The 13,110-nt window shown below is 48.1% G+C and overlaps 4 protein-coding genes and 2 gene segments (V, D, J or C); all 6 read right to left on the reverse strand.

Moving 5' to 3' along the window:
* Positions 1-13,110, reverse strand: part of LOC116571642 (immunoglobulin lambda-1 light chain-like) — a 487,065-nt gene that overhangs the window by 45,348 nt on the left and 428,607 nt on the right. Inside the window, exons 1-2 of one of the 10 annotated variants that reach the window (XM_032309774.1) lie at positions 4,650-4,754; positions 4,046-4,328 (exon numbers count right to left, since the gene is read on the reverse strand). The exons of 7 other annotated variants lie outside the window; for them this stretch is intronic. In XM_032309774.1, coding sequence (XP_032165665.1) covers positions 4,046-4,328; positions 4,650-4,695 — 329 coding nt within the window. In that variant the 5' untranslated portion in view covers positions 4,696-4,754. Of the gene's footprint in view, positions 1-4,033; positions 4,329-4,649; positions 4,755-13,110 lie in introns of those variants that run through there. 2 more of the 10 variants (XM_032309777.1, XM_032309773.1) reach the window with 2 other exon arrangements.
* LOC116571649 overlaps positions 1-13,110 on the reverse strand; it is a 146,006-nt gene that overhangs the window by 43,496 nt on the left and 89,400 nt on the right.
* The window catches only part of LOC116571641 (immunoglobulin lambda-1 light chain-like), a 1,068,967-nt gene that overhangs the window by 37,385 nt on the left and 1,018,472 nt on the right, over positions 1-13,110 (reverse strand). The window lies entirely within an intron of this gene.
* Positions 1-13,110, reverse strand: part of LOC116571643 (immunoglobulin lambda-1 light chain-like) — a 569,629-nt gene that overhangs the window by 33,251 nt on the left and 523,268 nt on the right. The gene's annotated exons all lie outside the window — the stretch shown is intronic.
* LOC116571639 overlaps positions 1-13,110 on the reverse strand; it is a 248,716-nt gene that overhangs the window by 13,860 nt on the left and 221,746 nt on the right.
* The window catches only part of LOC116571638 (immunoglobulin lambda-1 light chain-like), a 1,139,351-nt gene that overhangs the window by 8,539 nt on the left and 1,117,702 nt on the right, over positions 1-13,110 (reverse strand). Inside the window, exon 3 of one of the 24 annotated variants that reach the window (XM_032309753.1) lies at positions 5,365-5,371. The exons of 22 other annotated variants lie outside the window; for them this stretch is intronic. In XM_032309753.1, the coding sequence (XP_032165644.1) occupies positions 5,365-5,371 (7 nt within the window). Of the gene's footprint in view, positions 1-5,364; positions 5,372-7,626; positions 7,635-13,110 lie in introns of all 24 variants that reach the window. One more of the 24 variants, XM_032309745.1, reaches the window with a different exon arrangement.

A 13,110-nucleotide genomic window follows, 5' to 3' on the forward strand; every position in this document is an offset into this window, starting at 1 on the left:
GTCTCACCCCACCCCCAGCTTTCCTCCAGCAAATGGAAAGGGAATTCTACTGCTTCTCTAGATGTCACAGACTCACCATGCTGGTGGGGACCTTCTAGCTCCTTCAACTGATGAAGAAACTGCAGCACAGAGAGGGAGAGTTTCTTTCCAAGACACACAACAACCTGGTGTAAACATGATGTTCTGGAACTTACCAGTACTATTCTGAGAACTGGGAGGACCATTCTTTCTTTTTCTTTCTTTCTTTCTTTCTTTCTTTCTTTCTTTCTTTCTTTCTTTCTTTCTTTCTTTCTTTCCTCTCTTTCTCTCTTTCTTTCTTTCTTTCTCTTTCTCTCTCTCTCTCCCTTTCTTTCTTTCTTTCTTTCTTTCTTTCTTTCTTTCTTTCTGTCTCTCTATGTATGTATGTATGTATGTATGTATGTATGTATGTATGTATGTATTTCTCACATGAGGTGGGGCCAACCTGGAACTGAAGGGTGGGGATGCTTCAGAACATTTCGGGGCTTTAACCTTTAAGGCTCCCAATCTAGTCGCCTGGAGTGCAGCCCCAAGAGGACAGTCCAATAGGGGGCAGCAGAGACCAGCAGTAGAAGGAGGCTAAACCCTACAAAGGGCTGGAGTCTGGAGGGGTTGGTGGGGGAGGCCATGGAAGGGTTCCAGCAGTGGGGCAGGTGGGAGGGTGCAGAGGCTGGACTCTGGTTCTTCATCTTCCCTGACGCCCACCTCACCCCTGGAACCATCACCTGGGGGTTGGGGTGGGGAGGCGAGTGAATCGAGTCAGTCCAGTGTAGGGCGGGATACTGACCTGACTTACAGTTTTGCTTGGAGTTTTTCTGCATTCATTACGATTTAAAAAAATACTGCATTAGATACTATTTATCTTGATTACTGAGTTTTGGGGTCCTCCCTTAAATTTTACACGCAACGACAGTGTCTTACTCTGCTCACACTAATCCTGGCTGTGTCCGGAACTCTGAGAAACCTGTTGAGGGAGTGGGGTTAAGCGAAGGGCGGGGTTCTGGAGTGGGTGTGGCCAGCGTCCTGAGGTTCCAGCCTCAGCTGACCAGGTGGGTTGATATTTGCATAGCGAATCCCAGTTTTCCAGGCCCTTTCCAAAGTCGGATTGATACCTGGGAGCATGGTGAGGACCTGCATGGCAGGTGGTGGCTTTGTAGCAGCCACAGCTCTTTCAACTGTCTACCAGCAACAATCATCCTGGCAGGTCCTCATCCGGACAAGGCACCTCCTTAGAGAGTGGTACCATCTCCTTTATTACATTCATAGAAAGCACTCCATCCTGATGGCTGCCAATACTAATGTAATTTATATCTGATTCTGATGTCATTATTCTCCAAAGCTCACACGCCCTCATATCTATTTATAAATATGTGTGGCACAACATAGTAACTGTTGCATTGTATGTTGCAAACTTAATATGGACAAATAGCCTAGCGACCAACCTCGTTCATAAAAAGTTATTATAAAATGGATAATCACATAATATCAACATCATTTTATTGCTTGACCATGTCTCCAGACACATTTTTTGATTTTCAATGATTTTATAATATTCCCTCAACTACCCACCCAGATGTTTACATGTGTTGACAAATACAGCCAGATGATTACTAACAGAAGCACATCTGAATAGTATCTTTGACAGTGAGAACTGGATTTGCCATTTAGATAACACAGTGGGGCTTTTCCTGGATTGAATGGTTCAAGTCGCCACCACCAAGTTTTGAAGGAAAAATATACCTGCAGCACATGAGAAGATGAAAGTGTGTTTCTCAAAAAAAAAAAAAAGGAAAAAAATTACTGTGTTTGCAAAGATGCAAGACAATTACAGATTTTAATTTTTTTCCCAGTCTTTTAAACTCTATCATGTACAAGAGGTCTCTCAGTAACTTCCAGTCAAGTTTCTTGGTGCGTGTCCCTGATGTGAACCTGGGAAAGTGGACGGCAAATGGCTGGGTGACACCTCTGTGCAGGGAGCTGATTCTGGGATGGAGACAGACGGCAGGAGGTTTATAGAGAATGCGTGGGACCAACCCATGTGCAAGGGATGGGTGCGAAGCAGAATGGGCAGAGGAAGGAATCAGCTCTAGTGGAGCTTTGCTGTTGGGATGGTCCTTCTCAGCTTCCCCAAGTGGGCTGAGAGGATTGGTCTTCACACCTTCACACTCATCAGCTTTCAGAGGCCAGCTGTTCAGGGCAGGAACACGGCTCAGCTCTGGGTGGCTCTCTTCATCAAGGGAGCTGACAGATGAGGGCAGGGCTGTTTGCAGGCGTCTCTAGCAGATGGGGTAATAAACCCTTCATTCCAGAAAGGGTCAAGTGGTGCATCAAACCGTCTACCAGTTCAAATCGTCTCAAAGGCAGGTGGTTTCTAATTCTTTGCTTTCAGCAAAATTAAAAGTATTTGAGGTAGAGCTGCAAGCTAATAGACAATTGAAAAAAATAATTTTTGACCATCAACCACTAATGATTTTTGGCATATAATTAGGAAGAAGCTCAGTTCTGTGAGTGAAATTCTATTACAAAAGTTCTGTTTATGAGGTGAAGGTTTCTTTGAGTTTCATATAAAAATGAAAGCCAGAACAGAATAGATGCAGGGCCTTGCTTCATTCTGGCAGGATCTCATATTCATCAGTGGATTCACAAATTGACACTACTTAATGATTATCTGTGTAAATTTTAGTATGTTTTTGTTGTTTCAATTACATACTGCTATGAATAATTAAGATGCCAACTCGGTATGGCAGAAAATACTTTTAACACTCAAAGTCACAGGCTGTGAAACTGAATTTTAGAGTGTAAACTTAATGTATATTTTTAGGACAGAAATGCATGACAGGATAATGAATAAAATGCATGACAGGATAATGCATGACAGTTTCACAGGCTGTGAAACTGAATTTTAGAATGTAAACTTAATGTATATTTTTAAGACAGAAATGCATGACAGGATAATGAATAAAATGCGGACAGGATCCTGTCTAAATGCATGACAGGTGTAAAAATGTATGAGCAGGTCAAATTCAATGCAGGGTATGGAGTGAAAACAAAGTTCAAGATGAGGGAAGAAAGATGGAAAATTTCCAAATGTTAAAGAAGAATTTTCAAAAAGAGTGGATGTCCAATCATGATGATACTCACTTACATTCTCTCTCTACATATAGAAGAACATTGAGAACGTCTTATAAACTTATGGTCAAAACCTTACAGGTCTACTTACAAAGCAGCAGGGAGCTTGAACCCCGATTCTTGGAGAATGGGTGGGCCATGCTACCGAGGGTTCAGCTGCAGGCCCTGTCCCCCTCCCCCAAGGAGGCTCTTCTCTAATGCATAAATGTCCTGGGTCTCAGCACAGGGTGATCACATAAATCAACAAGCAGGACTGCGGTGAGCTGGAAGCCAGCTTGTAGCTGTGTCCTTCCCTTCCAGTATTTTTTTTTTTTAATTTTAACAAGATTTTATTTATTTATTTGCCAGAGAGATAGAGAGAAAGAGAGAGAGAGTGCACAAATAATCTGAGGGGCAGGCAGAGGGAGAGGGAGAAGCAGGCTCTCCACTGAGCAGGGAGCCCGATGTGGGGCTCGATCCCAGGACCCTGGAATCATGACCTGAGCCGAAGGCAGTTGCTTAACCGACTGAGCCACCCAGGCACCCCTCCTTCCAGTATCCTGACTCCTCTGATCAGTCCTGAGGGAAGCGAGCGAGGAGCTAAACCTGGAGAGGGAACAAAGCAGTCCCAGGGATCAGCTAGTAGGGGGACGTCTGGACCCACAGGGCGCTGATGACAGCCTCTATGACTCAAAACAGGCCCATACCTGCCATTTCTCAGCAGGGTAAATAGAGACCCTGAGAGGGCAAAGAACCTGCTGGAGTCTCCCAACCCTGGAGGGTCGGAGCTGGGACCAGAGAGGATGCCTGGCCCTCAGGCCTGTAGCTGCTCAGACAGCTGGTGAGAGTGTCAGGTCTGGGTAGGAGGGTTTGTGGCTCACTTCCCCATCTGCCTGTGTCACCGTGAGCATTACCACTGTCCCACACCTGACAGTAATAGTCAGCCTCATCCTCAGCCTGGGCACCGCTGATGGTCAGGGTGGCAGTGTTCCCCGAATTCATTCCTGAGAATCGCTCAGGGATCCCAGAGGGCCGGTTGCTATCACCATAGATAATTAGCAGAGGGGCCTGGCTTGGCTTCTGCTGGTACCAGTAAGCATATTTACTACCAATGTTGTCTCCCCGACACGTGATCCTGGCCGTCTGTCCCAGGTTCACTGACACCGAGGAGTCCTGAGTCAGCTCATAAGCGACTGTGGAACCTGCAAGAGAGGACATGAGATGTGGGCTCCCAGCTGAGGGGACTCTGCTTTCTTGGCCTGGACTGAGCTCCAGGGGTTCTCTTGGCCCCCAGAGTTACTCCTTCCCAGCAATCTCAGCCCAAGGGACCCAGAGCCTTGGATAGAGCCTTTGAACCAACGTGAGCCCCCAGACCCTTTCTCTGGGTAGGTGCAGTTCCTTAGAGCTCACACAGAGCCAGTAAGCACAGTAGCGGGTTTCTCCTGTCTAGCCCCTCATCCTGCAGCAGGATTCAGTAGGGGATTCTGTCCCCTACTGGATCCCAGTGAGCCTGGGCACAGCACCTGTGCAGTGAGCAAGAAGGCTGAGGAGGAGAGGGGTCCAGACCATGATGGAGGCACCCTGATTCTGCTCCCAAGGCCCAAGGCTGGGCAAAGTTCCTCCCAGGCCTTTCTTATCCCCTTGCAGGACAGACCTGCTGGTTATGCAAATCAGCCAGGCCTCAGGGGCTGCTGCTGAGGAGCTTTGTGGTTGCAGAAAGGGAAGGGCTCAGCCCCAAGGGGCGTAGACTGGATTCCCTCAGCTCAGGGAATCCCTCTTGTTGTTGCGTAGTCTGGGGCTACAACTCCAGTTTTAGGCTGTGCCCTGGCATAGCTCCTGGGCTATTCTGATTGGAGAAGCAGAGTCTGTTTTCCAGGGAACCTAAGTCCTGCTCACAGAATCCTCCTGGATCCTGTCATCAAGGTGGCCAGAGTCATGGTGGTGATACTGAGATTGTTCTGGACCCCCAGAACAATCTTTCTCTTCCCTCTGTTCCATTCTGGCTCAGGAGGCAGGTGGTTAATATCACCCAGGACTCGTAAGTGTCTCATCCATCCTTGTGTTGTGGTAGGGGCTGCACGCTGGTCTGCTCCCAGCTCCACCTTCAGAACATTCCATGCTGTGTCTCCTCTGACACTCCCAGGCCCCAATGCAGTGACCTTCCTCATTCCCACTCCAGGAAAACCCTGCATGCTTAGACAGGGGCAGTGTCCTGTCACAGTTTGTGAGCTGTGAACATCAGAATCTGAGTAAAGTTCCTCTCTTACCAGGGGCACATGGGGCTGTTAAGGGTTCATGGAGGTGTGTGTCTGCTCCTGGACAGGTGGTGGTGCCAATTTCTCGGTATCTCCTATGTGCCCTGGCTAGGGCAGAGACACATTATGTGCTCAAAAGATACGACTTGAGTATAAGAGAATGAAATTTGGTAGTAAATTCTAAGAATGCTTCATGTGAAATTAAAATTACATTTTTAATTCCAGTTGCTAGCAAAAATGCATTAAGTAGTAAAAATTGTTATAATTTATGAGGTTGAGTAATGGTTATTGGATCCTTGGAGTGGAAAAAGAAAAAGGAAAAAAATTGGCACCAGCCTCCTGGAGACAGAGTGGGAAAGGAGGAAAACCTTGTAGTAGGACAAGGAAGCTCTCAGAGCACAGCGGAGGGTGGGAGAGGGAGGTGTGTCTTCAGCGGGAGGGGTGTTTATAGACTTTTGAGAGCTTCCACACCACTGGGGGGTGGGTAAGAGATCGAAGTTCCAAATCTGTGCCAGATAAATGGGTAATTACTGCAAGATCTGGATCAGCATAAGAAGGAGCCCAAAGATTTTGTACATTGGTGTCAAACATGATACTCAACAAGGAAGACAGCTTTCCCTTCAGATCTCAGGTCACGGTAACTAACACCCCCTGCATGTTAGAACCCCTGATGCCAGGCCCACTCCATCACCAGGTGGCTAGCCAGGTGATCTCTGCTGCCCCCTGGGCTGTGGCAAAAACACAGGTTGTTCACGCCATGTCGGGATGCTGTATACGCTTTCAGCTGGTTATATGTTAGATGTAGGTGGTATTGCTTCTCTCTGGGTCAGGATTCATGGGTCTAAGAATCGGGGTGGAAATGGAAATGGCAGCACTCACTCTTACCCCCAGTGGGCCACCAGCAAAATGTTCCCTTCTCATCCCTGGCACTTTGCTCTCTGACTGACTGCCGCACTTGCTGGTTGAGACCGCTCTGTGGCCCTTCTTGGCTCCTCCTTGTAGTGAGGCACCAGAAAAGTAGGGGACACTGGCTGCCGTGACTCATGGTGACTATCATGGGGGACTTGGGTATCTACTACCCATTTGGGGTTGGCAGGTAGGTGTATAGATTCAGAAGGTCCCCTAATACTCCCTGGGACTGTGATTACAGTCATATATTCACCACAATCCAATGCAGCACATCTAATAATGGACAAATCTTCCAAAATGAAGGTTTGGTTGTCCCAACTGGCAGAGTTGATGACTAGCTCAGGTCTTTGCTGAGGGAAGGGGACTATGGGGTGGGCAGGTCCCTGCTTGACCATAGGTAGTGAAGAAATGAGCAGGATACAAGGGCAAGTGTTTCTTCCTCATTCCATGAATATGTTTGGATATATATTAACCATATGCTTTTGTTTTATTCTCCTGTCTTATCCCATTATTGTCTAACAACAGATGTGTTAATAGTTAATTTTATATCTCAATATAGAAATTAGAGGAAATCAGATCAGCTGGGACAAAAACAATCATCACTACAGACAATTAGTGTATTTTGATTCCTCTTGTGGGGAAAGGGTGAGTGTGTTTATAATTGTTCATTGGATGGATTCATCATATTAGGTGGAAGAAAAGTTACCAATATTTTCTTCATTTAGAGCCTGTGGTTAGCCTGGGTTGGGTTGATTTCATGTGAATGAGGGGTGGACTGGGATGGCTTATTAAGTGTCAACATTGACAAGCTGATTGTATCCACAGAATTGTCTGTCCATATTTCTGGGTAGGATGGAGGTAGAGAGATTCCTGTGCAAGATGTGGTGGGCATAGAAGCGAGGCAGCAGCCATCAGGGGTCTCACTCCTGTGATTGAGTCTCATCTGGCCACTCTGGAGGAGGGGACAACTCTCCCAATTGCCCTCATTCACCATCAGGATAGATGTGACTCTCCGACTGTCTGTCAGAATCCAGAGCACCTAGCGTGTCTGCACCTTTTTCATTGTTTAAAAACACAGGGAATGAACTGATCTGTTGGGGATTTTGACACATGTAATGGGGTTTAGAGGGACAAACCAGAGCTTTGCGGGTAAAAATAGCCTTCTCAGATCCCTGAGAACCCTTTTGGAGGTGCCAGCTTTCCTGCATTGGGTTCCTGGAAGCAAACACCTGGAGAAGTGCACTGGGGAGGTCAGCCTGGGCAGAAGCAGAAGGGACCCACAGCGAGCCATCAGATGAGGTCTCCTCCCTGCAGGGACCTCTCAACCATTCAGGACATCTGAACCTGAGGAAGGGTCTTGAGATCTTGGACTCAGGCCATCGTTCAAGAGAATCTCTCTGAGAAGGATCAGAAACCTGGGGGGAAGCCACCTTCTGAACCAAGAGCACTTCCAAGCAAGGAGCTTCCCTGTGAGCTGCCAGGGGCCTCAGACAAAATGGGGGCGTGTATGAGCCAAGAAGAGGGGTGGCCTCAGTGGGTAATGCACTGGTCTGCTCCACTCAGAATCCCCAGCTGCCATGCCGGCAGGGATTCAGGAGCTCAGCTGAGCTGGAAAATTCCAGACTCTAATCCTGGTCAGTGAAGGGGTGGCCCATGGCCACCATATGGAAATGCACGGTCAATGACCATGGATGGAGGTTCTTTCAGCTTGTCCTTCCACCTAGGCCCTCCAATTCCAAACACACTCAGGCCCAGACAATCTCAGGAGCCCCAAATCAACCCTGATATACCCTATACAGGTACTGCCTGAAGGGTGGGGTGGCTAGTGAGGTCTGGGGACCTTGGGTCTGGGGACCTAGGTCAGAGCTGCTCCCTGCTCTGTGCACAGGCCTCCTGGGGATCGAGGAGAGTGTGATACAGATGGGGAAGGGGCTGTGTCTCACTTCCCTGTCTGCCTGTGTCACCGTGAGCAGTACCAGTTTCCTCTGATGACTGACAGTAATAATCAGCCTCATCCTCAGCCCGGGCCCCGCTGATGGTCAGGGTGTGTGTGTTCCCTGAACTGGAGCCAGAGAATCGGTCAGGGATCCCTGAGGGCCGTTCAGTGTCCTTATAAATGACCAGCTTGGGTGTTGCGCCTGGCTTTTGCTGGTACCATTGTGCATAGTATTCGCTCAGTACTTCTCCAGAGCAGGTGATGGTAGCCGTCTGTCCCAGGGACACGGACACCGAGGGAGGCTGAACCAGAGCACTGGAGGCCATGGAGCCTGAAAAGACAGAAGAGGAGAGGTTGGTGTGAGGTTCAGGGGCTCCTCCTAGGGAGCCAATCTTGAGCCTGTGCTGGTCTGAGCTCAGGGTTCACTTCAGATGCAACTCAATTCTTTGGGGACTGAGCATGTGGCAGCCCTGGGGGCAGCACCTGTGCAGAGAGTGAGGATGGGGAGCAGAAGAGGGGTGAAGGCCATGGTGGATGTGCCCAGAGCTCTGCCTCCTAAGACCCACAAACCTGCTGGGCTCTACCCCAGGCTCTTTAATTCCCTTCCAGGCTCTTGGGACTGTGATTGTTAGTACTTATGCAAATTTCCTCCATTTCTGCGCTCCTACATGATAAACCAGTGGTGAGATCAGAACATGTGACTGAGGAGGCAGAGGGGAGCCCCTAGATTCCTCTAGCCAACTCTCAGTTCAGACCATCAGCCTTTGTCTGCAGGGCCTGGGATCATAGACCCATAGACTTTCTGGGGATCAGACCACATAACTAACTCCCTGTGCCAACCCTGCTGGCCATCTGTCTTTGGCTCCCTCTGTGGTCTTTCTCCCTCTGTGGTCCCTGGCCATGGGACTGGGCTGGGCCCTCTGAGAGTACAGACAATAACTGATATAGGGAGGGTGGTCCTGTGGCTTCATTACATTCCTTATCCTCCTGTGTGGTGTCCCCTCTGTTTCCACAGAAGCACTGTGATCCCATGCTTCCCATGTCACTAAATTGTGGAACTTTCTCATTAGTTAATTAGTTAATTAATTAATTAATTGCATCCTTTTGTCTGTGGGAGTTCACTAGTTAACCCACCACCTGCTGTTGGAGATGCATCACGTCTTCTATAGTCTATAGTCACATGGTGATTTTGTCTCTGTGAATGACACCCCCTATCCTAAACAGAGGAGCAATTGACATTGTCAATAATTTTCTTTTATTTTTTCATCAATATTAGATACAGTCATGCAAATTTCATGAGAAACCATCCCTAAGTTAAAAAACCACCATCAAGCTCCATGTCTTGTCAGGGTCCCCAGGGTCATTTCTTCCCACTTGGGTGAGATTTGTAGCCAGAGCCAGGGTCCCTGCAGGAGCTGGATTCTGTCACTGAACCAAGGACAGCTCAATGGACTAGAATTGTGGCTTCAGGTAGTGAAAATCCATTCACTCTGGAGACAGTCTCATCAGGAGACTGTGGATGGTCATTCCAGGCACCAGGAGTTCCCAGTGTTCATCCTCCCTCACCTTGAGTTGCTCCTGAGCAGCAAAGTTACAACCTGGGCTCGAGTCTGCCTGGAGGTGGGAAACAGAGGCAGAAGGTGAGTGGTCAGGGGGTTCTCAACATGTCCAGCTCAGAGGATTCAGTTCCCAGATCACCGGTACAAAGTGCAGGGAGCTGCATTTCCCATGTGAGACATTCACTGTGTCAGGACTCCTGTCAGTGTCCTGGGTGTCACTGTGTGTCCGACCTTCAGATCAAGGTCTCCTCAGCAGCTGGATATAGTAGTGATCACTCCAGCTTCCTCCTGAGGACTGAACCCTGGGCTTCTGCTGACCCCCAGACCTGGTGGCCCTGTGAGGCTCCCCCTGGGTAGTCCCAGCCTCTGTCCTGCTGCTCCTAATGCTGCTCTGCTGTCCTCTGCTGGTGGAAGGGGACTCAGACCAGGAGCTTCCCTCCTGCAGGTCATCCCAGAGCACCTGCCACCTAAGAAAGGGTGTGGACCATGGTTTCCAGCCTCCCACAGGCAGCTGTCCCCCTGTCCTGCTCAGCCCAGCACAGCCAGGTCACATACATGGTGCAGGAGGCAGGACAGGTGGGATTCCTGTACTTGTCCCAGGGTTGAAATGTCCTGGAGAGCCTGCTGTCTTATTTCAGGAAGAAGAGTGCAGGGTACAGTGTAGTGCGTTTGAAAAGGGTCAAAGTCCAGACAAACTGTGTGATGTCCCACGGCCACCAGTTTCCTGTGTATTTGGGAATAAGGACTGATGCTTCGTGCATCCCTATCCACGTACTTGGCTCAAGAGAATAGCAGGTGTTGCTTCTGGTGCAAAGTTCAGTTGAGCAGGCAAACCTTTACTTTACTCTTCTTAACAGCCATCTTTACTGCTATAAGTTTTTTTTTTTTTTTTTTTTTTTTTTAACAGCTCACATCTCCTGGTTCTTGGTGTGGGAGGATTTTGAACTACCCTATTTGTGGTCTGGTGAAATTGGGAATGTGCTAATTCAGACTTGGGTAAAATTGCATGTGATGCAGATCACAGAATAGTTGAAAACTTTTCCTTCGGTGCCTACAGAGGTAGACAGTTGATTCCAACACCAAAGTTAACTCACTGAGATCCTACTGGGTCTGTCGAATTAATTAAACTCTTCAATAATTTGTACCATTTAATTTGAAAACAAGTATTTTTCACATCAGTATAAACTTCCCCATTTCACAGCAGATAAAGTGAGTGCTCAGAGAGGCTAGCTTCCCAGGAAAACAGAGGAGAGTGGGGCAGGTCCAGGAGTGGAGCTCAGGTGTGCTGGATTCAGACTCTGAGCTCCCTGGCGCAGAGCTTGACCATGGTGGGAGGGAGGAGTATGACTTCCCTGATCTGGTTGTGGAGAGTGTGTCATGGGTTCTTCTGGCTCCTCCTAGCAGGGATTCAAAGTAGAGGCATTGTCTGGGGTGTTTCATAATCACTGCCATGGGGGCAATTGTGTGTCTACAACACAATTGGGGTAAACAGGAGTATATGGACTCAGGAGATCCCCTAAGATAACTTGGGACTGTGATGACAGTCATCAATTCAGCACAGTCCAATTCAGCAGGTCTGATAATGGACCAACCTTCCAGAGTGAAAGTTTGGTCTTGGGGGGCATCATGAGTAGTTCAGGTATTTGCTGAGAGAAAGGGGATATGGAGTGGGCAATGAAGAAGGTAATTCTAGACTCCATATTGACCTCAGGGTAGTGGAAGAAATGAATAAGATAAAAGTAATAAAGATTTCTTCCTTATGTTGACATGAATACATTTGGATATATATTCATAATGTGTTTCAGTTTTGTTCTCCTGTCTGATCCCATTATCATCTAACATCATATGTGTTAGCAGTAGTTAAAATTATGTCTCAGTTAAGCTGGGACAAAAATAAAGATGACTAGCAGACAAAATTTATTTTATGTCCTGTGGGGAAAAGGTGAACATGCTTGTAATTGTTCATGGGATAGTTTTATCATATCAGGTGGAAGGATGGCTGCCAACATTCTCTTTATTTGGAGACTATGGTCTGTGGGGATCTTGTTAGATTTTATGTGAATGAGGGGTTGACTGTGGTGACTTATTAAGTGTTACTGTTGATAAGTTGAGCTGTGTTTCACAGAACTGTTGTCTGTCTGTATTTCTGGGTAGGGTGGGGTTAAAGAGAGATTCTTGCACAGATTTGGGGATAGAAGTGAGGAAGGACCCATTTTGGGTCTCACTCCCGTGGTTGTGTTTCTTCAGGCCACTCTGTCAGCGGCAGCAACTGCATCATCATCCCCCATTCAGCATCAAGATAGAGGTGACTTTCCAACTGCCTTTCAAGACCCAGAACACACAGTGTGTGTGCATCTTTTCCCATTGTATGAAAACACAAGAAACAATCTGAACTGTCTAGGACAAGCAAATTGGTGATTTGGGAAAGAAACACCAGCTTTGTATATAGTAGCCTCCTTAGGTCCTGGAGGATACTGTCTGGGATGCCTGCCTTCCTGTATTGGGTTCCTGGAAGCAGACTCTGAGATGGCGAAATGCATGTGCAGTAAATCTGGAAGGAGCTGGGGAAGCCAGCCTGGGCAGAAGGAGAAGGGACCCACAGTGAGACATCAGGGGAGTCTCCTTCCTGCAGGGAGCTCTAACGCTGGGACCTTTCAGGGCATCTGAACCTGGGCGGGCCCTTGGGATCTTCAACTGAGGCCATCATTAAACTGAACCTCTCTGAAAAGGGGCATAAAACTGGGGAGGCAGATTTTTGAAGCACAGCACTTTCCTGTGAGGAACTCCCCTGTGAATTGTCAGGGCCTCCCGCAGGGGTAGGTGGGTGAGTGATGTTAGAAGAGGGGATGTAGGTGACCTCACAGTGTCCAATGCCCTTGTCTGATCCTCTCAGAATTCCAGCTGCCATGGACCAGGGTTTCAAGAGCTCAACTGAGCTGGGAATCTCTGGCTTCAAATATTGGGCAGTTAGGTGAAAATATTTCCCAATGACCACAATATGGAGATGAAAATCTCTGTTTTTCCACATACCCAGGCCCTCTGTCCCTGATTTATACCCAGGACAGACAAGCAGGGCAGCCTAGTTCTGTCAGCCCCCAGTGCATCCCTGACCCTTCCTATGAAGAGTCTCTCTGGAGGTCAGTGGGGAGAGGGAACCCTGGGGATCACACATGGGGGTACCTGGGTCAGAGCTGCTCATGCTTTGTGTACAGTCCTCCTAGGGCTGGGGGAGAGGGTGACACAGATGGGGAAGGAGTTTGTGTCTCACTTCCCCACTGCTTGTGTCACTGCGAGCATTATCGCTACCACCCTTATATGATAGAAA

Source organism: Mustela erminea, chromosome 13, assembly GCF_009829155.1.
Source record: "Mustela erminea isolate mMusErm1 chromosome 13, mMusErm1.Pri, whole genome shotgun sequence".
NCBI lineage: Eukaryota > Metazoa > Chordata > Mammalia > Carnivora > Mustelidae > Mustela > Mustela erminea.